Raw genomic sequence first — 20,913 nt, 5'->3', positions numbered from 1 at the left:
GGACGGGGAGATGGCGAGAGAGGTGCGACACTGGGAAGGGAAGTCAGTGAGTCATCTGCAACTTTATTATCCACCAGTTTGATGTATACAATCTTTGCGCTTGGAAATCCACGACAGAAAGGCCACAGTGTGATGCACCCAGTTGACAGAGACCTGTCTTCTCCCCAGCCAGGCCCAGCCCACCCCACAAGCCCTTGTCCCCAGGACACATGAAACCTTCCAGGCATTCTCCATAAGTCCCCGTCACTGTGGCCGCCCGCCTTGGGGCCACACCCACGGGAATCACATCTACCCACAGGGCCACAAGAGGGCCTGACGATGGATTCAGGCTGAGCCCCATCTCCCATCCTCCTCGGGCTGAAACTCCAGCCCTGTGTTTCCAAAGGGTGTGTCATGGGCTGCACCCACAGCCTTGGGGCGCTTTCCAGGGACTCCTTCCAACAAGCAGAGCACCAAAGGGGGCTTGGGAGTGACCGCAGGTGTGTGCCTGTCTGGGCAACCTTGAGTCTGTCTGTGCCTGACACCCTCTGACAGTTCCGAGTGCAAACGTGTAGGTGTGAGGGTGTGTGTGAGTGTGTGAGTGTACATAGCCACAGCTGCTAGCAGAGGGTCTAATTAGAGAAACAAGAACATTCAGTGTAAAGTTTAATTTTAGAGATTAGTTAATTTTCTGGTTTTGTTTTCCGTGGCAGTCAATAAACCTACCAAGAAAACAGACCAAAGAATTGGTTTCTCTCTAAGTCTGTGCATATGTGGGAGGCGTGAGGCTGTCTGTGTGAGAAGACCTAGGCAGAAATGGTCAATACAGGCAAAAATAATAACAGCCCCTCCCCTTTCCCCCTCTTCCCAGCTCAGGTTCTGTCTCAGGAATGGGCCTGAGGCAGGAGGAGCTGAGTTCCTCCCTCCTTGGAGCCATGAGGTGGCCAGGGTGCCCCACACAAGGGCGTGACATCCGGGTGCCAGCTGGCCAAGAACTGGGTCCTGAGGCCACAGCTCACCACCTGTACCTTGAAGATGTCCGTTCAGAGGAAAGGGGTGCTCCAACCCCCAGGCCCCTGGAGAGCATAGTGCTGGCGGGTAGGTGGCACTGCTGCCCAGGGAAACCTAGTGGGCAGCTGTTCCCTCCTCCCCAAGCCTCCTCTTCTCCGGCCTCCTCTCTCTTCCCACTCAGCCATCTCCACCTGAAAGTTAGGCTCAACCCTGATGGGCCACAGGCTGTGGTGTCCCCACGATCTGTGCCCCCCAGTCCCCCAGGAAAGGAGGTTAGGGGAGCCAGAGGAGATGTTGCATAGGTGGAGGCCATGCCCTTGGGGGGTGCAGGCCTGGCTAGGCTGGAGGAAGAGGGGAGAGGCTGGAGGAGGGAAAGGAGCAGCTCTGATGGCTCAGGTGACATGAGAAGCATCAGGGGTGAGACATGTCAGAGGCCTGAGGGTTTTCCTCTCCAGCTGGAAATGTGAGCTCAATCCCTGGGCACTATGTCAGCTGGGAAAACATTAGCCAGGGGATTTGGGAGGGCAGGGGGTTTGTACACAGACATGCACACGGAAGCACATCAGGGTAGGAGTAGTGGGGGAACAGGACACAGGGCCAGCGCCCTGGGGTGGTGGCAGTTTGCCCCTTTGAAGACCCTGGGACACACAGCAGGGCTTCAGCTAATGGGCTAGGGGAGGACAGAGGGGTCGGGCAAGAGTTAGAGAATTCCTGCCTCTGACCCTGCCGCTGGAAATGAGTCTTTCTCCAGCTGGGGCTCGTGACAAGGTCCTCAGCCCTGCAGAGGCTCTGCTTGCAGAAGACCACTCTCCACTCCTCCCCACAAGTTCAGGGGAGGCAAGGGCCGTCCCCCACAGACACCCCGACCTTTGGGGGGTCTTTTCACGACCCTCTCCTCTTTGACTCCCACTAGCTTCCTGAGTTCCCCCTTGTCACCCAGGCCTATCTCCTGCTCTCCCCACTTAGTAATTCACCTTGGTCAGCTTGAAGGAATGCTGCCTGGGTGGTCTCCCACCCTCTCTGAAGGGAGTGCCCTCCCAGAACCCAGGTGAGGAGGCTGAGGCTGCAGTTTAAAGGACTGAGGTGCACTGCCCTCCACAGTCTGCTTTGCCCCTCACCCCTGGCAACAGCTCTTCAGAGCCAGGGAGCAGGAGGGGAGGGAGAGGTGTGAAATCTGCGTGGTGAGTACAGTCCCCCCCCCCCAGGACCCAGCCTCCCAGGGCCCAGTGAGATAAACAACAGCAGAGGGAGTGGCAGAAAGGAAACCCCGATCTTTGGATCTTCGGGGCCAGCGCCAAGAAGAGGAGAGCAACATTTACACGGCTTTGAGGCTTGGAGACGGAGTATCGCAGCTGACACCTGCCCCGGCCTCAGACCCACTGAATTCATTAGATTGGATGGAAGCCAGCCCTGCTGTTCTCCAAACCACTGCCCCCCGCGGTAGAGAGAGGCCCCAGTGGGGCCAGGCTGCGGAGGAAGGAAAGCCCCAATTGCCCTTCCCCTGGCCTGTAAACCTCCCCAGCTGCATAGCGAGGGCCTCTCCCTTGAGGCGAGGCCCAACGCGGGTCCCACGGCACAGTCGCCACATAACAGTCATTAGATCCGTTGAAAGGCGGGACTGGAAATTCTGAGTGTGTGTGTGGGAAGTGGAGGTGTCCCCCTAGGAACTCAGGGGTGGGACTGGAAGAGACGACTCTGCCGGGGTGGGATTCTCTCCCCTCCCCACAGCTGTCTCTTTATGTACAGGAAAGGCGGGGGGAGGGGGGTGCTCGAATCGGCCCCTTTGGGGTCTGTCCCTTGCCCCCTCGCCTCCCTCCACCCCACCCGCACCGTGCCCAGCACAGCCTCGGCCACATTCTTGACTCCCCCTGCTACACGCAGGGAGCACCATCCGGCAAGGGGCAGGGAGGAGGCCAGCGGGCCGGTCCAGGGCCCCGGGGTCACAGTGAGGTCTCTACGCAGGAGCCGTGGCGGTGCAGCGGCCGGTGGCCGTGGCCCAGACATCCCTCCTGCCGGTGTACGATGAGCACCGGGAAGTAGAGGGCGTCGTGGTAGGGCGGCGGCGGCCCGGCCTCCTCCTCATCTTCGTCGTCCTCGTCGTCCCCCATGCTGGCCTGGCTGGACAGCCGCGTCTGCTCGGTGGGGCAGCTCGCCTCGTTGACACTCCCGCTCCGGCTGCGCCACAGGCAGCTGCGCCGGGAGCCGTAGAGGCGGCCTAGGGAGAAGCGGCTGCCCCCGCAGCCCGCCCCGCCACCAGGCCCCGGTCCGGCACGAGGGCTGGCGCAGATGCTCAGAGCGCTGCGGGAGAAGATGGACGAGCTGCTGACGGCGCGCTGGCAGTGCTCGCAGCTGCGCCGGTACGGGGCCAGGCCCGCTGCGCCTGGGCCACCCACCCCACCGTAGCGGCACGTGGGCGCGTAGCCGCCCGCCGCGCCCCCAGCACAGCGCGCGCCCAGCCCCGCCAGGTCCATGAGCACCGCCTCCGAGTAGCTGGGCACCAGCTGCTGGTTGGAGCGGATGTGCCACTCGAGCTCCGTGCTGTCCACCGTGTTGACCCGCGGCAGGCGGTGCGTGAGCGGGGGCAGCAGCTCGTCGCTGGGGCTGAGGCCGCCGCCCGCGCTGCCGCCGGCCGAGCTCGGGCCCTCCATGCCGAAAAGCTTCTCCACGTGGTAGTGCGCGTAGGCCGTGCGGTACTCGGCCAGCACGCGCAGCGGCCACGACAGCGTGAGCAGCGCCGCAGCCCAGAAGGCGGACGAGCAGGCGTACCAGGGCGGCCTGGCCGGGTCGGGGAAGGCCACCATGAATTCGCGGAAGTCCACGTTCTTGAGGTGCATGCCCTCGCGCGCCTCCATGTAGTCATCCAGGCCCTCGTTCTCGGCGAAGAAGCGCGCGCGCTGGCACAGGTACGCGTTCTCGGCCTCCACGCTGGCGAAGCTGAAGCACTTGGTGAAGCGCAGCCGCGTGGCCGGCGCGCCCTCCAGCCCCACCAGCGCCTTGGACACGTCGCGGACGCCACAGCGCTCGTAGTCGAACTCGGCCTCGGCCACGTGCGTGTTGACGCGCTCATGGTAGACCTGTGGCGCCGGAGAAGGCGGCGGGAGTCTCTTCTGTCCGCTTACCCTCCTCCGCCCCATCACTGCTCTTGGCGCCTGATCAAACCCTCAGCCTGTCCTGGTTTAGCTCTCGGTTGGAGCCAGGTAAGATCTTATCATTGGGTTTATAGAGACATTGAGGCCCTCAGCTTCATCAGTGAGTTAGAGATGAGGGCGGGGCTAGGAACTCATCCCTACTTATGTGCCTTCTCATTTCAACTAAGCCCTGCTCCGTCTAGGGGTCAGTCCCAGGCCCTGAATTGTCCCTCTGGCTTGCCTGATCCTTTTGCCACTGCATCCTTTGTCCCACGCTGCCCCCTCATCACCCCAAACAGCCCACCTGTCTTCCCTTTTACAAGTGTGTTTCCAAATGGGCCCCCCAGAGGAGCTCCCTGTGGACCCCCTTTGTCTCTGGTCTCCCTGCTGCCACCTTAGCTAGTACCCGGCCTCCTTCCTGATCCTCACAGGGCCCAAGCTTTGTTTACCCAGCCCAATACTGAGACAGTGGAGAGGTCCCCCTTACCTGGGAAAATCTCCTCTTCCACCAGGGCTCTAATATGCCTAATCCCAGCAGGTATACAGAGTGCTGCTTGACACCCCCTCTGTGCCTCCCAGGCCTACCTCCACCTTTTTGCCAGCTGCCTCCCACCTCTGGGAGCCTCACACTTGGGATCCACAGCCCTGGGTTTGAGTCTAGCACTACCACTTAGAAGCTGCAGAACTTGGGCAAGTCACTGAGCTCAGGTCTCTTTACCTGTGAAAGAGGACTCGGTAGCAGGCACCTCACTGATCAGCCTGTGAGGCTGTGCATGTGAAACACCTCCAACCATTAAGCACTAAACCATACAGACCCTGGAGCCAGGCTGCCGGGGTTCAAATCCCAGCTCCACCACACACTAGCTGTTTGACCTTAGGTAAGTTACTGAACCTCTCCAAGCCTCAGTTTCCTCATCTGTAAAATGGGGGTAATAGTTACCTACCTCATAGGGTTATCATGAGGGTTAAATAAATAATTTGATATTTGTAAAGTAGTTACAGCAGACCCTGGCTGCTAGTAAGTGTTTGCTGTTATAATTATGGTGGGTGTTATTGTCCTCCTGTTGCAGTGCCCACAAGAGCTCACTGCTGTCTGTGCTCCTCCCCCTGAGGACAGTCGGGCAGGGTCCCAGCGCCCCCTCCCACCTGGACTGGCCTGTGCTCCCCTCCAGCTCCTCACCTGGGTGGTGGTGTAGGCGTCTCCATTGCGGTATCGGGTGACCTGGCGGGTGCGGCGGACATAGTGGTAGCTGATGGCCTTCCACCAGATACAGGGCGTGGCCTGCTGCATGCGGCCAACGCGCTCCCGCACGCTGCTCACATCCACGCGGTGCTGCAGCTCGTGGCGGGCTTGGCAATGCCAGCACTCCACCAGGTAGACAGCGTACAGCATGAGCAGGAAGGCCAGGGGGATGTAGACATAGCCGTTGGAGCAGGGGCTGTCGTGGTACATGAGGCTGTTGCCCTGGTAGGCGCTGCTGAAGGTGAGGCGGGTCACCGTGGTGACGTGGCACCAGGCCACGGCCCCCAGGCAGCCGTACATGAGCAGCGAGAGCAGCAGGCACTTCCAGTGGGACTCACGGCAGAGGGACTTGGTGAAAGAGGGCTGGATGGGACGCTGCTGCTCAGATGGGCAGGCAAAGGGGCCAAGATGAGTGGGGAGTGAGACGGAGTGGCAAGGCCCAGCACAGAGATGGATGGCGGCCAGAGGCCGACACCGGAGATGACAGGCAGAGACAGACAGGAATGTGAAGAGCAGAGTCAGACCAAGATGGGAGGCCAGGGCCAGAGATAAACACAGAAGTAACCCAGAGTGAGACATGAGGACAGGAAAGAGGGACGGAATGCCAATATAGGGAAGTGCAGAGGCAGAGGGATCAGAGCCAGAGATGGAGGGAGAAGGCCCAGGTGGCAGAGAAGACACAGATGGACAGGATGGCACCCAGAGAAACAGAGTCCAAAGACAGACACGGAGATGGCAATGAAACAGGAGAAGGTGTGCACAGGGAAGACAGGGAGGACACATAGGCATCAGAGAAGGCAGGTCCCCAGCCCCGACCCCTTCCAGGTATTCCAGGAAAGGGGAGAGGGGCCCACTGATATCACCTTCCCACTTCACAGGTGGGGCCCTCCCTTCTTCCAGAACCTAGGAGGAGCCACTTCCTCTGACCCATCCACCTCCCTGTCCCTCACAGACAATTAGCTTCATACCTCCCAGGAAACCCCAAGCCCTGTCTCTTTCCCCATACTCTGGACCCCAGGTCCCCTGTGAGTCTCCCTAACATCTACCCCTGTTCTAAGATAAAAGGCAGGGGGGTTTGTGTCCCTGAGCAGCAAGTGGTCCAGGAGGATATATCCAGAAGGGCAGAGGCATGTGGCTGGGGAGAGGGGATGTGGGACGGGGGTTGCGGGGCAGGGAGGGAGATGTTCACAGCCCAGCCATTTGTCAAGAGAAAACGATTTTTGGTACGGGGGCCTATTAAAGCACTTATCACGTTCTAGCCCACAGTTGTCCCGGTGAGTTGTTTACATGTGTGGCTCCTCCACTAGACTGGGTGCTCCTGAGGGCAGGGCCTCATTCCCTTTGCATCCTGGGTGCTGGCACCCACAGCCGCTCAATGATGAGTACTGAGTAGGATTTCTGTTGGCAGCCTGGGCTTTCCCTCTCCTCCCCCCACTGTCTAGCTTTAGGAACCCTCCACACGCCCTCCTGCTGAGATCCTGACTTATTCTTTCAATTTTCCAGGCCGGACCTGGAGGCTAGCCAAGGGAAGGGAGAGAAAGGTGGAGAGGAAGGGCACCGTAACAGACAGCAGGCCCTGGACCCGGTGTGAAATCCGAGGAAAGATCTGGAAGTACAGATAGGTAGGTGGGCTGGGAAATAGTACTCAGCATATGCAAACAAGATTAGGGTACATGTGCCTTTCAGGGAGCCCTGTCCTGCGAGGGGAGCATATGTGCCCCTTGGTGTGCCTGAGTGTGCACTTGTCCCAGTGAGAGGGCATGTGGAAGGGGCTCTGCCTGCGGGTCCTGCCTGTGTGCTTCTGCCCCAGCGCCGTGTGCAACGTGTGCACGAGTGTGCATGGGAGATGGAGGAGCCCCTGGTACTTTCCTCCGTTTCTTTTGTCTCCAGGTTCAGAGGACTGAAGAGTAGGACCCCTAACAAGGGATGTGCTGGGTACCAAAACTGGGAAGGATTCCTGGGCTCAGGGCCCCCTGGAGGGGGGCCTGCATGGATATGGGGAGAGAGAGGCGCACATCCGCCACGCACACACTCCCAGTGACTCCAGGGGGGATCGCCTCTGCACACATTCGACCTTTTTAGGACCCCAACTCACGTTAACACTACCATTTCCCCCGTGGAACTGGCAGGTGCTCTCCTGCCTCCGCAGCTCCTACAAGTCACCCTGCCTGGCCTTAAAGATAGCATCCCCTCCGCGAGATGGGATCCCGGACACCATCCCCACCCCCACCAGCCCGGGATGCGCGAGGCTCCGCCCCTAGGCCCCTCCCCCTGCCCGGGACCCCCGAGCCCCGCCCCCGGCGCGGCCCCTTCCCTGCCACCGCGGACAGCTCCAGCCGCCGGGTTGGGGCAGCGAGGCGGGACTGCGGCTGCGGCGGCCGGCTCGGGGTGCGGGGCGCCGGCCGCGCTGCGGCGGAACCGGCGGGGGCCGCGCGCGGCGGGGGATGGGGGCCAGGCTGCGGCCGCGCCCGGGGAAGGGGTGCCGCCGGCTCTCACCTCCTCTCGGGCGGGGCCCTCGTCCGCCGCTGCCGCCGCCGTGGGCTCCTCCGGGACCCCGGGACCGCCACCGCCGCCGCCGCCGCCGCTCTCTCCCGCGGCCGAGCCAGGGGGGGACATGGCGTAGAGGGGGCGCTTCGAGCTCAGGGCCTCCCGGGGGGCTGCCGGGGGCCGGGGGCATCCTGTGCCGGCTCTGGGGAAGGGGCGGGAGGGGGCGGGGCCCTCGCTGCTCCCCACCCCCCGCCGGGGGGAGGGGGGCCTGGAAAGGGCACCACGGGTAAGGGGTTGGGGGATGGGGATGGGGAGGCGGGCTGGGGGGCCGGGCCGGGGGGGCCGGGGCCGGGGGTGGGTGTCACCTTGAGGCCCTCGCGGCGCCGCTCCGCCTCCCGCCCGCTCCCGCCGCCGCCTTTTGTCTGAGCCGAGCTGGAGCCAGCGCGCCCCCCCTCTTCCTCCCAGCGCAGGAGCCCCGCCCCCGGCCCCCCAAACTCCGCCTTCCCCAAGCCTACCTAATGGCCACCCCAAAGGGGAAAAGCAACAGGGGCTCCCCGCACCCCTTCCCCACTCCCAGCCCTGCTCACCACACGCACCCGCACCATCCCAGGAAGATCTAAGGCGAAACTCCTCTCGGTCAATTTGTGGAGGGGGCGCCAGCGGTTCAACCAACATCCCTCCCCATCTTTGGTTCCCGCAAGTTCCCGGGGCTGAGAGTGGGGAAAGGAAATTGAGTCTTGGAACCCTAGCGAAGAGCCTTATTCCCAGTTGGATGGTAAAGGGTTAAGGCAGGAGCCAGACTTCAGAGGCCAGACCCATCTGAACAAGGATGGGATAGGGTGAAAAGGAAAGGATTAGAGCTAGATGTGAGAAAGGACTAACACAGGGCAGAAGAGGGGACATTGAAACCAGCCTTCACTGAATCATCTTCCTACCCTAGGACAACAGCCCCAGAGAAGCAATGAAGTGTGTACATAGCCCTAGGCTGGAGATCAGGAAACCTGAGTACAGATTCTTAATCCTGGCTCTCTCATTAGCTGTGTGACCTTGGGCAAGTGCCTTCCCCTCTCTGAGCCTTAGTTTCCTCATCTGGGCAGTGAGAAAGTTGACTGGACAATCTCTAAGGCTCTGACTTTCTTCTGTGGGTGTAGGAGGCAAAGTCACAGGCCACAGGCCAGGCTGAGTGACTGCAGGTCACCTGTCCCTTCATGCCATCCACCCACAGTGCTTTTCCCTGTCCTGCTTAGGGGCAGAAAGGAAACTGCCATTCATTCATTCCTGAATGCATCCATTCAATAAACAGGTATTAAGGGAATTCCCCAGTAGTCCAATGGGTAAAGACTCCATGCTCCCAATGCAGGGGGTCTGGGTTCGATCCCTAGTCTGGGAACTAGATCCCACATGCATGCCACAACTAATAGTCCACATGCCTCAACTAAAGATCCTGTATGCCCTGACGAAGACCCGGCGCAGCCTCAATTAATAAAATAAATTTAAAAAAAAAAAATCACATTTAACTTTAAAAAAAAAAGGTATTAAATACCTACTGTGTGCCCTGTACAGAAATGCAAAAATACAATTTCCTGTCCTCAAGGAGCACAAAGTCTAATGGGGAAGGAGGACATGGAAACCAATCATTATGATAGAGTAGGATAAAGGCTACACTTGATCAATCTGTGTGTGCACAGTCACTGCGGAATCCTGTTGTGTGTCATGTGTTACATTAGAGTCTTTGACATATAGTGACTTTCTCCATTTACCCACAAGAAACCAAGGCACAGGGAGGGTTAGTGACTTATTCAAGGTCACTTGCTAGTACTCACAGAGTGGTCCTAGAATCCAGACCTTTCCATGGGGATCTTTGGGGGTCAGAAGTCAGCTTGAGGCAAAGCCTGGATATCTGATCTTTGGGAATAGAGGAAAAGCCCGCTGATGGTCCTGCCCCTCATCTGGGACAGAAGAGCCTCTGCCTCCACCCACACACCCGCCTCCCACTCCTGGTCCTGCCTCCATTTTCCTACTCTTCCCTTTCCAGGGAAGGTGAAGGGGGCTCTCAGCCTGCCTGTCACTTCAGAACTATCCAGCCTACGTGATCCTCCCCAGGTCAGTGAGTCCATCCTCCCTGCCAAAACAGAGGAAGGGTGTGGTCCCAAAAGGCATGGTTCTCCTTCATCCCCATGACAGAGGAAGAATCTCACTTGGTGGCTCATTCCAGTGTCTCTCGCCTACCCATGATTTTTGGGAAGTCCTGCCTACAGCTAACTCCAACCCTTCTTCTTCTGGTACCAGTTCACTCCACCTAGTTCAGTGCTTACTGCAGATGGAGAGCAGAGGTCCTAACCCTGGCCTTTCCTAACCCAGATAGGATCTTCACTTTCCCCATGTAGTTGTTCTAATCTTCCTCCTGTCCCCCAGCCCCACTGCCTTCCTGACTCCATTTCAGGGGGCTTTGGAAGAGAGGTAGCCCAACTTCTTTTGGCCAACCCCAGAGCTCCCAAGAGATAAAAGACCACCTCCCCTTTCTCCATACACACGCATGCCCCCTCCTTGGAAGCCCAGAGAAAAGAGGGGTGAAAGGAGGGGGCTGTGGAAGGAGCCAGCTAACCGGCTGGTCACCTTGGCAACTGGGCCTGTTTCCTGAAGATGAGCCTAGCTGGAGTGGGCATAGAAGGGAAGTGGGAGAACAACAGAGGGAAGCAGAAAACAGAGAAGAGGACTGGAGGGGCTCAGCCTTGAAGATTGGAGCTGAGGGAGTGAAGTCAGGACCCTGACCATGCTGTGACCTGAGTCAAAGTCCCCAGGTCATCTTTCCAGATGACACTGCCATGGTCCCTGTTCCCATTCCTAAATTTTCCCCAGAAGGGCTTCCTGTCCGAGTGCAGGCTAGATTCTGGAAGTAGTCAGTGACTCAATGCTGACCTCATGTGGCCAGAAAAGGGGCTGCCACACACCTGTTACGGTTTAGAGCCAGACACTGGACTGGATTGGGGTAGGTTTTTCCTTAAAATCAGCCTCCGTACGTATGAGAGAGGCGGTCCCTGCACACTCCTGAGTTCTTGTGTCCTTGCAGAGAGCTCAGATGTCCCCAACCCCTTAGACCTTCAAAAAGGAAAGAAAGTTTCACTGAAAACATTTTTAAAGTTTTGGATTAGGAACAGGAAAACGCAGCTCTACACTTTCAGATTGTTTGACCTTGGGCAAGCCAACTCACCTCTCTGGGACTCAGCTTGCAACTTTAAAATGGAGGTGATTTTGAACCCAAGTGGTTAGGGTTTGTACTTTTTGCTCCAGCCTTTGAGGTTGGGAGAGGAACAGGTCAGGGGAGGAAGTTGAGAACATCTGAAGTCACACTGACTCCAAGGGAAGGAGATGCCTCAGTTTCCTTCGGCTTTCCCCTCATGGCTCCTCACTGCCTCATGCTCAACACATCCTCCCCACTCTGGTCGCCGGTGGGGATGGAGAGCAGTGGGTCATCTCCTCCCTTCTGCCCTTCCCCCTCTCTTCTCCATCCACTCACCCCCTCCCCAAACAGAGACTAGGTACTTCTCCCAGCCCTCTTCCCTTCCCATCTCCAGTTCAAATGGAACCTCCCCTTCCTCTCACCCCACTGGGTAGTTGGCCCCGTGCTGTGCCACTCTAGCACCCTGTTTTCACTCCTATCTTAGCCCAATCACTCTGTGTTGTAACTTTGAGGGGGCTTTTTGAAGGCTGGAACCATGGGACAATTTTTTTGTGGAGGAGGGTGGTTGTTGGTTATTACTGTTACTGTGATACTCGGTTTTGCTTCCAGCAGAGAGAACAATGTCAGGCATTTAGGAGAATCTCCATACATGTTTTTCAAATGAATGAATAAAATGAGGTTTCCTGGGGATGGTGGTAGGGAAGCTGCTTAGTAGGTGCCTGTGCACACCCCAGCTTCCTTCCCCCAATGCCAGAGATGGAAAAGGGAGATGTTTTCTTGAGGATGACCTTCTAAGCGCATTGCTGGAACTTGGGGTAGGGGATAAATCATGGGGCAATGATTTGGGGCTCACCACGTGAGTGGGATTTGCCTACAGCCTCCTTAGCCCCAGGGAAAGTAGGGATGGGGAAGGAGGAAAGATGTGCTGGGGCTGGGGCTGCCGAGGGAACCTCAGCAGAGTGCTGCCCAGCATATCTCGGGCCTCCCCATCCTGGTCCCACCATGAGGAACTAAACTTCCCTAACCAGATGTCACCACCCGAGGCCACTGTTTCATCCCTGTGAGGAATGACCCCTCTGCTTTTTTAGACAACAGTCTTCCTGAGAAAAACCACTTTCAAAAAGCACATCCTGGGGTTTCCTGGTGGCGCAGTGGTTAAGAATCCGCCTGCCAATGCAGGGGACACGGGTTCGAGCCCTGGTCGGGGAAGATCCCACATGCCCCGGCGCAACTAAGCCCGTGCACCACAACTACTGAGCCTGCGCTCTAGAGCCCAGTGCTCCACAAGAGAAGCCACCGCAATGAGAGGCCTGCGCACCGCACCGCAACGAAGAGTAACCCCTGCTCGCTGCAACTAAAAAGAAAGCCTGCGTGCAACAACCAAGACACAACGCAGCCAAAAATAAATAAGTAATTTAAAAAAAAAAAGCACATCCTCATGTCCAATTCTATGTGATCTGGGAAGTTGACACAGGAGACTCTCTATCCAGGACCCAAAGGGAGAAGTTCTCCTTTAAAGACATGGGTGTCCCCTTTGGCTCCTGGAAAAGCAAGAGAAATTGAGAGCAACGGTCAGCAGACAGGTAGCAACGCTTCCCCTTCCCACCTCCCACGTGCCCTCCCCAGAAGACACCCAGCTTGTGCAGACGATTAATAAATATTCCTTTAAAAACAAACTAATGGGGACTTCCCTGGTGGTCCAGTGGGTAAGACTATGTGCTCCTAATACAGGGGGCCCAGTTCGATCCCTGCTCGGGCAACTAGATCCCGCATGCATGTCTCAACTAAGAAGCCCACATAGAGTCGGCATGCCCCAACTAAGAGTCCGCATGTTGCAACTAAGAGTCTGCATGCTGCAACTAAAGACCCCGAGTGCCACAACGAAGATCCCGCGCACCGCAACTAAGATCCGGTGCAGCCTAAATAAATAATTAATTAATTTTTAAAAAAAAGATCCTAGGAAGCATTAAAAAAAAAAATGAATGAATGGGAAAAATGAATGAAGAAACAGGAAGTGAAGGAAAGAAAGAATGCACGGAATTAATAAATGGAATGAAGAAGGAAGGGGGAAAGAATGAATGGATGGTTGGATGAATGAATGAATGGGTGAGTTAACGCACCAGTGAGTCAGGACCGGGGAACCCCTGACTCGGAGCCAACGCAGAGGGCGGGGTAAGGGGGATTCCGAAGGGCTGGGCCTCGGTCCGGAAGCGCGGCGCCTGCCGGGGGCGGGGCCCGAGGGCGGGGCGAGCGAGCGCATCAGACTGGGCTACCCAGCTGCCCGGAGTAGCGGATGCCGAGGACCCCGCCAGCGTTCCGAGCCTCTCTACGCTTCTCGCCGACCCCTCGGGCCCCCGAAGCCGGGGAAGGAGGCCACTCCGGGCCCAGTACCCGCTCTACAAGGCGGACCTGCAACCCGGAAAGGCGGCGCGGAGTCGGATCCTGCTCGGACCGGGCCCCGGCGGGCCGGCGCCGCGGGGATGTCGGAGGCGCGGAAGGGGCCGGACGAGACGGATGAGAGCCAGTATGACTCGGGCATCGAGTCTCTGCGCTCTCTGCGCTCCCTGCCCGAGCCCACCCCGGCCCCAGCCTCTGGGCCCTCAGACGGAGGGAGCCCCCAGCCCTGGACTCATCCTCCGGGAACCGCCAAGGAGCCAGAGGAGAAGGAAGACACAGACGGGGAGCGGGCTGACTCTACCTATGGCTCCTCATCGCTCACTGAGCCCCTGTCCTTGTTGGGGGACCCCAAGACCGAGGACCCAGCCCCAGACTCGCCGCTTCCCGCCGCGGGGGCGCTGAGCCCTCAGCAGCTGGAAGCACTCACTTACATCTCCGAGGACGGAGACACGTGAGTATGGGGGCTAGGCTAAGACAGGATCCCTTCCTCCCTCCCAATGCTAACTCGGGGCCTCCCCAAGGAGCCGCAACCCCCTATGTGAGAATCCCTCAAGTTACCAGCTCTGGAAGGGGCCGTCCCCACTCTCTCTTTCAAATTTAACTCTCAACCCACTTTTGAGCTGTAGCCAGGACCAGTCCAGAGGACCTGGCATCATCTGCCTGCCCCACCTTTTGGCAGGGCCCTTACCAGGCACCTGGAAACCCAGCCAACATCTTGGAAATCTACCAGTAACCCATCCCTAGGAAGAGAAAATTCCCCTGACCAGCCCAGTTTTGTTTTGTTTTGTTTTTTCCTTGCTGGGGGACAGGGCATCCTTGTTTGCTCAATAACTGGGATTCCCGGCCTCTGACCTCAGAATGCCCTGTCTCAAGGAACAAGAGGGGCCAGTTACAGGCTGCCAGTGGGCCCAGGAAGCTGGGGTTGGGGGTGCTGCCAGGGTGCATTGCTGAGACTGGCCCTAAGGAGGAGGAGGTGAGCCAGGCTGGGGCACTCTTGCCCCAGCAGACAGTCAGGCGACTGGCTGCCCCAGCTAACTTCCTCCTCTGCTGAGAAAGGGGAAGTGAGGGCTAGAGTCAGCCTTACCGACACTCTCCACCTCCTGAGCCCCACAAGTCCCCCTCACTGTCCTATGTGACCCCTTCACTTCATCCTTCCTCCCCAGGCCCAGGTGGAGCTTGGTGGAGACTGGGCTGGGGGGCAGTTGAAGTAAGAGACAGTTATGTGGCAGGGACTGGCCAGTTGAGGGTTTGCCCCTCGGGAAGAAGAAAACACCGACAGGAGAGGGGGTGGCTGGGATTTGTGGGGTGAGAAAGAGTGGAGGGGGGCTGGGGTCCCAGATCTGGGATGCTGGAATGAACGGGGCTGAGGAGGCAGGAGATATCTGTCTTGACCTGCTTTTTTGGAGATGCAAGGGTCCTGGGTGGCCTTTGACAAAGATAGTCTCTGGACCCAGTGGGTGACCCTAGGCCTTTTTGTACTCTGTGCCCAGATCACCAGCCCTCAGGCCCACAACCAAGATTGTGCGGGCTCCCTGCAGAATACCTATGGCTGACCTTTGACCCAGGGAGTGGTGGCTTCTGAGCCTGCCCTCCTTTGTTAAACTCCCAGCCCCTGCCTTGACCATCTCTAGTTAGAGACAGATGTGGTGTCTAGACCCAAGAGGGGTTGGGGGGAGAGGTGTCAAGACTCCCCTGGGGGTTCCCTGAGAGGAGGGGGCACCTTCTTCCCTCCGGAGGTGTCTGGGCTGTGGGACATATGGAAATGGGAAGAGGAAGTGGGAGGAGGGGAGACTGAGGGAGAGAGGGAGGTGGCTGCAGGAATGTGACCAGAGAGCAGGCCCTGGCCGAGGGGATTTCCAGCGCGGTTCCTCCCTCCCTCCGTCACTCTCTCCTGGGCCTCGCCTGCCACCAAAGCCAGCGCCCCTCCCGCCCGAGTAGCCCCCTCCCCAGCCCAGACGGGCCTTTCAGCCAAGCTACCCGCCTGTCGAATGCCCCGAGGCAGCTGTCCCTGGCCTAGACCCTCCAGCTCTGGCTTTCATTTTCCCCACCTGATGTGGGGAAACCCCAGGGCTGGAACTTCCCCTCCTAGCCACCCCCTGCCCCCCAGGTTACGGCTCTTTATCTCCCACCAAGCACACGTTTTCTGCACTGCCAGACCTCCCCTCGGAGGTGCGCAGGCAGGCAGCGGGGGCCCTAGGTCAGGCCCCTCCCACGCCCTGCTGTCTGAGGAGTGGCCCTCTGGCCGCCCCGTGGAGGGCAGCAGGACAGGGTGCTGCCCTACTTCCTGCTCCTCTTCCAAGGGCTTCTGTCTCCGCTCCCTCGGGATGTGTTTCTGAGGGGGGAGGGGAGTGATCCCACCCCTGCCCTCTCTGTCCTCCCCGCTGAGGCGGGCAGAGATGGGGAGCCCAGCCCTGGAAACCACCTCTGCACTACCCCAGCAGCTTTCAGTTTGGCTTTGAGCCTGCAGCTGCCTGGCAGGGCCCTGGGGCCAGAGGGGAGCGGGGTGTGGGCAGGCTGGACAGGAAGGACCTTGTCCCGTCAGCACCCTGCCCGCACTCTCGCTCAGCCAAGGCCCTCCTGAAGGCCAGAGATGGGAACTTGGAGCTCCCACCCCCCAGGATCCTGGCTTCCCGCACCAACCCTCACTTCCTGGCCCAAACTCTCACTTCCCGCACCTACCGTACGGGTGGCAGCTTAGACGTTCATGTGTTCCTTCTAACCCCAGGACCCCAGCCCACTCTCTCTGGCCTGGGCCCTGACCCCAAACCTTGCCTCTTCCTCCCAGGCTGATCCACCTGGCGGTGATTCATGAGGCCCCGGCCGTGCTGCTCTATTGCCTGGTTTTGCTGCCTCAGGAGGTCCTGGACATTCAGAACAACCTTTACCAGGTGGGTGGAGAGAGTGGGCTGAGCCCAGATACCTATGTCTGTCCCAGCAGCCACCCCCAGCAGCAGCACAGCATTCTCAGGCTGCTCCCTCAGGAAATCATATGCCAGACACGGGGCTAGAAGCTGAGGATGCAGAGAAGAGTGAGAAACAGCCTCTGCCCACAAGGTGCTCAAGCCTGGGCTAGGGGACTCGTGTCAATACCTAATTACACAGCATGGTGACAAGAGTTGTGATGGAGATGCATGCCAGCTGCTGTGGGAACCAGTGTCTGTGGGAAGCAGCCAGGGAAGGCTTAATACGGGAGGTGACTCTGCATGGAGCATTCAAGGAGGAGTTTGCCAGGTGGAGACTGCCTGGTGCCTCTGTCTCCTCCCCCCAACCTCTCCCCATCACCTAAGGTAACAGAGGTCTCCCCAGAAGGTGAGATGCTAGGCCCTGCCCCCCACTCCATCCTTTCTCCAGGGGCTTAGGCGACCTAAAAGGAGAGCAGGGGGCCACTTCCCTCACCTTGCCTCCAGAATTGGGGTCCCGAGAACTTGGTGGGGGATAACAGAAGGAAGACCAGGACCATAGCCTTTATAAGCAGTCCTCAAAGAAGGTGCTGGCCTCTGGCAATTTCTGTGCCCACGCTAGCATGTTCCTGGAAGTGGGAGCACGCTGCAGTGGCCCTGTGACCCCCTCTTTGTGCCTGCAGACAGCACTCCATCTGGCCGTACATCTGGACCAGCCAGGTGCAGTTCGGGCCCTGGTGCTGAAGGGGGCCAGCCGGGTGCTACAGGACCGACACGGTGACACGGCCCTGCATGTGGCCTGCCAGCGCCAGCACCTGGCCTGCGCCCGCTGCCTGCTGGAAGGGCAGCCAGAGCCAGGCAGAGGACCGCCTCACTCCCTGGACCTCCAGCTGCAAAACTGGCAAGGTGCGGGCAGCCTCAGGGCCCATGAGATGAGGAGGGGACAGGAGACAGGGACCCCACTCTTAGGGAAGGGAGGGTCACAGCTTTTCCATTGATGATGCATCTCCAGTTCTAAGCACAGAGGTACTCAGAATACCTTTGCTTAAAGAAAGAATGAATGGACAAATGAATGAATGAATGGGTTCTATTTAGAATTTATTGAGAACTTACTGTACGCTAAGCAGAGAGCTAAACTTTTCCCTCAAGATATTCAGTTTAATAGAGATTAGATGAACTCATTAATTCATTCAACAAAAATATACTGAGGGCTTTCTATGTGCCAGACACTGTTGTAGGAGCCAGGCTTGCATCTGTGAGCAAAACAGAGAATGTGTGAGGCAAACAATAAACATAGGAAGTGAGTCCTCTAGGAGGTTAACGGGCCGTCACTGCTGTGGAGACAGCAGAGCCGAGTGAGAGGACTGGAGTGTGTGTGGGGGGAGGTGATGTGATTTTTAAACAGGGTGGTCAGGGAAACCCTCGTGGAGCCCAGACATTTGAGCAGAGATTTGAAAGAGGTGAGGGGAATTTGAATCTAGTTCTCTAAGCAGAGAGGGGCAGAGAGGGGCCCAGGCCAGAAAGGAGCTAGCAACAAGGCTAGGGGAGCTCATGGGAGGAGGTGACCCCTGGGGAGGGCTGGGGGCCTGAGGATCCAGAGAGCTCTGAAGAAGGTGGCTTTTGGATGGGGCCTGAAGGCAGGTAGAGTTTTAGAAAAAGAGTGTGTGTGTGTGTGTGTGTGTGTGTGCGCACACGGGGGAGGGGGTATGTATGGGGGAGGGGGTGTGTTGGGGGAGGGGAGTATGTGTTGGGGGAGTGTGTGTGTGTATGGGGCAGGGGGGAGTGTGTTGGAGTGTGTGTGTGTGTATGGGGGAGGGGGTGTGTGTATGGGGGAGGGGGTGTGTTGGGGGAGGGGAGTGTGTGTTGGGGAGGGGGTGTGTGTTGGGGGAGTGTGTATGTGTGTATGGGGGAGGGGGTGTGTGTATGGGGGAGGGGGTGTGTGTTGGGAGAGGGGAGTGTGTGTTGGGGGAGGGGGTGTGTGTTGGGGGAGTGTGTATGTGTGTATGGGGGAGGGTGTGTGTGCATGGGGGAGGGTGTGTGTGTTGGGAGAGGGGAGTGTGTGTTGGGGGAGGATGTGTGTGTTGGGAGAGGGGAGTGTGTGTTGGGGGAGGGTGTGTGTGTTGGGGGGGTGTGTGTGTGTGGGGGGGTGTCACTCAGCAACCTGACCCCTGAAGCGTGAAAGTTTCAATAACATGACTCTGAAAAGGTGGAAACTTTGAGTTCCTTTCCCCCCAGACTTTTGAGGGGGTTTTTGGGTTTGTGTTTTAACAGTCCTGTGATCAGAGGCACTGAGTGGGCAGGGGGTCCCTTGGGACTGAGGGGTAAGGGAGGCCCCTGAAAAAAGGGAGAGAGAGCGAGCTGGTGGATGCAGCCCCCATCCTCACCCCATCCCAGGTCTGGCCTGTCTCCACATCGCCACCCTGCAGAGGAACTGGCCACTCATGGAACTGCTGCTGCAGAACGGAGCTGACATCAACGCACAGGTGAGGCAGCCAATCAAGGTGCTGCCCAGCCCAGGGCCCAGGCCCGGGATGCTTTCTCTTGAGGGCCTTGGCTGACACCCTTCTTTCCCCCCAGGAGGGCACGAGCGGGAAGACAGCGCTGCATCTGGCCGTGGAGACCCACGAGCGGGGTCTGGTGCAGTTCCTCCTCCAGGCTGGGGCCCGGGTGGACGCCCGCATGCTCAACGGGTGCACACCCCTGCACCTCGCCGCCGGCCGGGGTCTCAGCAGCATCTCGTCCACCCTGTGCGAGGCAGGTGCCGACTCCCTGCTGAGAAACGTGGAGGACGAGACTCCCCAGGACCTGGCCGAGGATGTAAGAGGCGGACACTCAGCTCTGCTGTCCAGGACCTCCCTCGTGGAGACAGGCGCTTTAATAGCTGAAAGGGCCAAGGAGTTAGGAGCCCAGGGTGTAAACCACAACTCTGCCGCTCACCAGCTGTGGGACCTTGGGCAAGCCTCTGCCCCCCTCGCAGCCTGTGTTCTTAGCTGGTCAGGACCAGGGGCCCAAACTTGGACTCCTACAGGAGCCGTGCAGCTAAAGCGCATCAGAGAAGCAGGCTGGGTGTAAGAGAGCCAGGTGATGGGGCCTGCGGGAGACCAGACAGTCTTTTGTCTGAAGGTCACTCTACTCAGCTTCAGCAGATACTTGCAGAGGAGGAATGTGGGCCCAGTATTCCCAGGTCTTGGAATTTTTTAAGAGAGTTGAAACCTAGATTTTCTGTAGACTCTTTCCCATTTTTAAATGTTTGATGTAAAAAAATATTCAAAATGTTTTGTGAGTACCCTTTCCCAACACCCTCCTCCCAAAACAAAAACAAAAACAGGCCCTAGAAGCCCTGGGGGACCACTGTTTTGGGGGTTAGTAGGAAGATTTGTTCCCTGACGTCCTTCAACGACACTTGGTGGGGAGGAAAGGGCCCGATAGGTCTCCCAGCCCCCTTCCCCCACCGCTGCCTTTGTCCACGGGCCCTGATCTTGCTTCTCTCCATCCTCTTCCTCAGCCCTTTGCCCTTTTGCCCTTTGATGACCTGAAGATCTCCGGGAAGCCACTGCTGTGTGCTGACTGAAGCCGGGACAGACTCTAGGGCCCCGGACGCTCCACCTCTTCCCATCTGAAAGCTGGAGCCACAGCTGCTACAGTCTGGGCCCAGGCCATGTGCCCTGGGGACTGCTGAGGCCAGAGCCTGGGGCCAGCACAGTCCTGAGCTGAGAGGAGGGACCGCAAATACGAGAGCCAGTCTGGAAGGAAGAGCTTCCAGGTGGATGGAAGGACCCCCAAAGCCCCAGGCAGCCTGGGCGAAGCCTGTTTACCTCTGTTGAAGATGGCGGGGCTCTTGTCTCTACCCACGTGGGGTCAGCCTGAAGCTGCCAGCCGGTAGGCAACATGGACTCTCCTGAGTGAGGAGAGACACTGAACTGTGAGTGAGCAGGGCCCTGAAGGGTTCCATCTCACTGCTGAGGAGGACTTTGAAACACTGTTGTTTAAGGACTTCACACAGAAGGCCCTGAACTGAGCCTTTTGGGGATGGGGAAGTTTCAATAACATGACACTAAAACAGCAGAGACTTTTAAACACCCCCCCACCCCACTGCCGCCCCGAGTTTTTTTGTGCGTGTGCCTGTTTGTGTGCATTGGGGATTTTGAGACAGGCCTGCCCTCTGACCTTGTGGTGGAGGCAGAGAGAAGGAAATTGTCACTTGAGCAGGGTAGGGCCTTGTAGGGAGAGTAGGGAGGCTAATGGTCCTCAGGCCTCTCTGTCCAGCACAGACCCTTGCCCTTTCTGTGGAAATGCAGATGGATGGAGGAAGAGAAAGAGGAGTGAGAAGATGCAAGTGGGAGGCCTCACCACGGCCCTGGAGGAGCCTGGAGAGAAGGGCTAGCCTGTGGAGGGTGACACGAGGGAGCGTGGCTTTGTGTGTTGTTTTCTCTCATTCCACATATGTTTGAGGCACCTGTTAGGTCAGGCCTATGCTGGGATAGAATATGTGGGAATAAAACAGTTTCTGGCCACTTGGAGACTTAGTCTAGTGAGGCAGCCATTAAGATCATAAACATCCAAATAAATATGTAATTGCATGTCGCG

The 20,913-nt window shown here is 58.2% G+C and overlaps 2 protein-coding genes across 3 annotated transcripts; one reads left to right on the top strand and one right to left on the bottom strand.

Moving 5' to 3' along the window:
- Positions 1 to 43: 43 nt before the first annotated feature.
- TMEM151B (transmembrane protein 151B) lies at positions 44 to 8,176 on the bottom strand. Its single transcript, XM_082347624.1, has 3 exons — positions 7,858 to 8,176; positions 5,299 to 5,739; positions 44 to 4,064 (listed from the first exon to the last, which is right to left on the bottom strand). The coding sequence occupies exons 1-3, from the start codon at positions 7,975 to 7,977 to the stop codon at positions 2,931 to 2,933; spliced, it is 1,695 nt and encodes a 564-aa protein (XP_082203750.1). The 5' UTR covers positions 7,978 to 8,176; the 3' UTR covers positions 44 to 2,930.
- Positions 8,177 to 12,204: 4,028 nt separating this feature from the next.
- NFKBIE (NFKB inhibitor epsilon) lies at positions 12,205 to 20,846 on the top strand. 2 transcript variants are annotated; one of them, XM_082345799.1, is made up of 6 exons: positions 12,205 to 13,877; positions 16,212 to 16,314; positions 17,010 to 17,232; positions 18,721 to 18,809; positions 18,904 to 19,080; positions 19,832 to 20,846. In XM_082345799.1, exons 1-6 carry the CDS (start codon positions 13,510 to 13,512, stop codon positions 19,895 to 19,897), a joined length of 1,026 nt encoding a protein of 341 aa, XP_082201925.1. In that variant the 5' UTR covers positions 12,205 to 13,509; the 3' UTR covers positions 19,898 to 20,846. The 2 variants fall into 2 exon arrangements, with proteins under 2 accessions (XP_082201925.1, XP_082201924.1); XM_082345798.1 differs by having other exon boundaries at positions 13,242 to 13,877; positions 18,904 to 19,143.
- Positions 20,847 to 20,913: the final 67 nt, after the last annotated feature.

This window comes from Balaenoptera borealis (genome assembly GCF_965194805.1).
Source record: "Balaenoptera borealis genome assembly, chromosome: 12".
NCBI lineage: Eukaryota > Metazoa > Chordata > Mammalia > Artiodactyla > Balaenopteridae > Balaenoptera > Balaenoptera borealis.
Note: the sequence above shows the minus strand (reverse complement) of the source record. Positions and strands in the feature narration are given on the sequence as shown.